This window comes from Perkinsus marinus (assembly GCF_000006405.1).
Source record: "Perkinsus marinus ATCC 50983 genomic scaffold scf_1104296958166, whole genome shotgun sequence".
Taxonomy (NCBI): domain Eukaryota; phylum Perkinsozoa; order Perkinsida; family Perkinsidae; genus Perkinsus; species Perkinsus marinus.
In genome coordinates, this window is record NW_003206881.1 from 1 (window position 1) to 1,231 (window position 1,231).

General features: G+C 43.9%; 1 protein-coding gene across 1 annotated transcript; it reads right to left on the reverse strand.

Annotated features, from left to right (window-relative positions):
• Nucleotides 1-249: 249 nt before the first annotated feature.
• On the reverse strand, nucleotides 250-1,168 carry Pmar_PMAR001830 (protein kinase, putative; the record flags this gene model as incomplete). The annotated part of the gene is made up of 5 exons (XM_002774639.1): nucleotides 250-348; nucleotides 394-465; nucleotides 510-714; nucleotides 763-872; nucleotides 917-1,168. The coding sequence occupies 5 exons, from the start codon at nucleotides 1,166-1,168 to the stop codon at nucleotides 250-252; spliced, it is 738 nt and encodes a 245-aa protein (XP_002774685.1).
• Nucleotides 1,169-1,231: the final 63 nt, after the last annotated feature.

Sequence of the window (1,231 nt, forward strand, 5' to 3'; positions counted from 1 at the left end):
ATAAATATAACATGATCTTATTATGTAACAATATTCATATAAGCAATATGAGAGATATATAGATAAAACTTCAGAAAGATATCTATGAATCTATGATGACGATCATTTATTGATAAGAATGTAATGAATGACAAATTCCTCAATGCAAAATGAATAACACATGATAAAATCTGATAACGTGCATTAATAGCAATATATACATCAGAATACTATATGTATTGATAACAACTGGATGAACACGAACGAACACTAACCCATTGGGTCCTCATCAACAAAGGGTGGATAACCAACCATCATCTCATAGGTAAGGATGCCCAGGGTCCACCAGTCAACTGCTTTACCATGGCCCTACACCACCAATATCAGTCTCCCTCACTGAACCACTTCGCCCACCTTATTGAGCAGGACTTCAGGGGCGATGTACTCCGGTGTGCCACAGAGTGTATACGTTCGTTGTTCGACAATCTATGAACTCCAAATGAGGACACGACCCGTTCGGTTACTCTCACTTTAGCAAAGCCGAAGTCTGTGAGCTTCAAGTAACCGTCCGAGGCAAGCAGGATGTTTTCTGGCTTTAGATCACGATAGATGATATTCTTTGAGTGAAGGTATTCAAAGATGCTCACAATTTGAGCTGCGTAAAATCGGGCCGTCTCGTTTTCGAACCGCCCCACTTTACGTAAATGCGTGAAAAACTCCCCACCGACGACGTACCTGAATCACTCCCTTGGTAGTTCTGAGAATTCTAAAGAAAGAGACTACTCCAGTGCAAGATAAATATGACGACTGTCATGGAAACACCCATAAAGGTTTACGATCATAGGGTGATGTATGGTCTTGAGGATCGCTTTTTCCGAGTTGATGTGATCAACCTGATAGGAATAGGGTTACTATGATTTTGATGAGCTCGTCTCACTTGTTTGAGCCGTACGATTGCGATCTTTTTTAGTATCTTCAACGCATAGTGTTTCCCAGTGTCCCGGTGCGTTACGAATCGGACCCTCCCAAAGGAGCCCGTCCCCAACGTCTTGCCCAATTCGAAGCTTTCTGGACCACACGTGTCCAACATAGAGCACTCAGCGGGCGATGGTCCAAGTGGCTGCATCGGGCAGCTGACCACCGTAATCGGTACATTCACCATTGCTCTTGGGCTCTCTACTCCTGCCATCAATTAACGAAGATACAACGCCGAACTGAAATGGCGACCAGAGTTGGGAGCCTGAGTTCCACA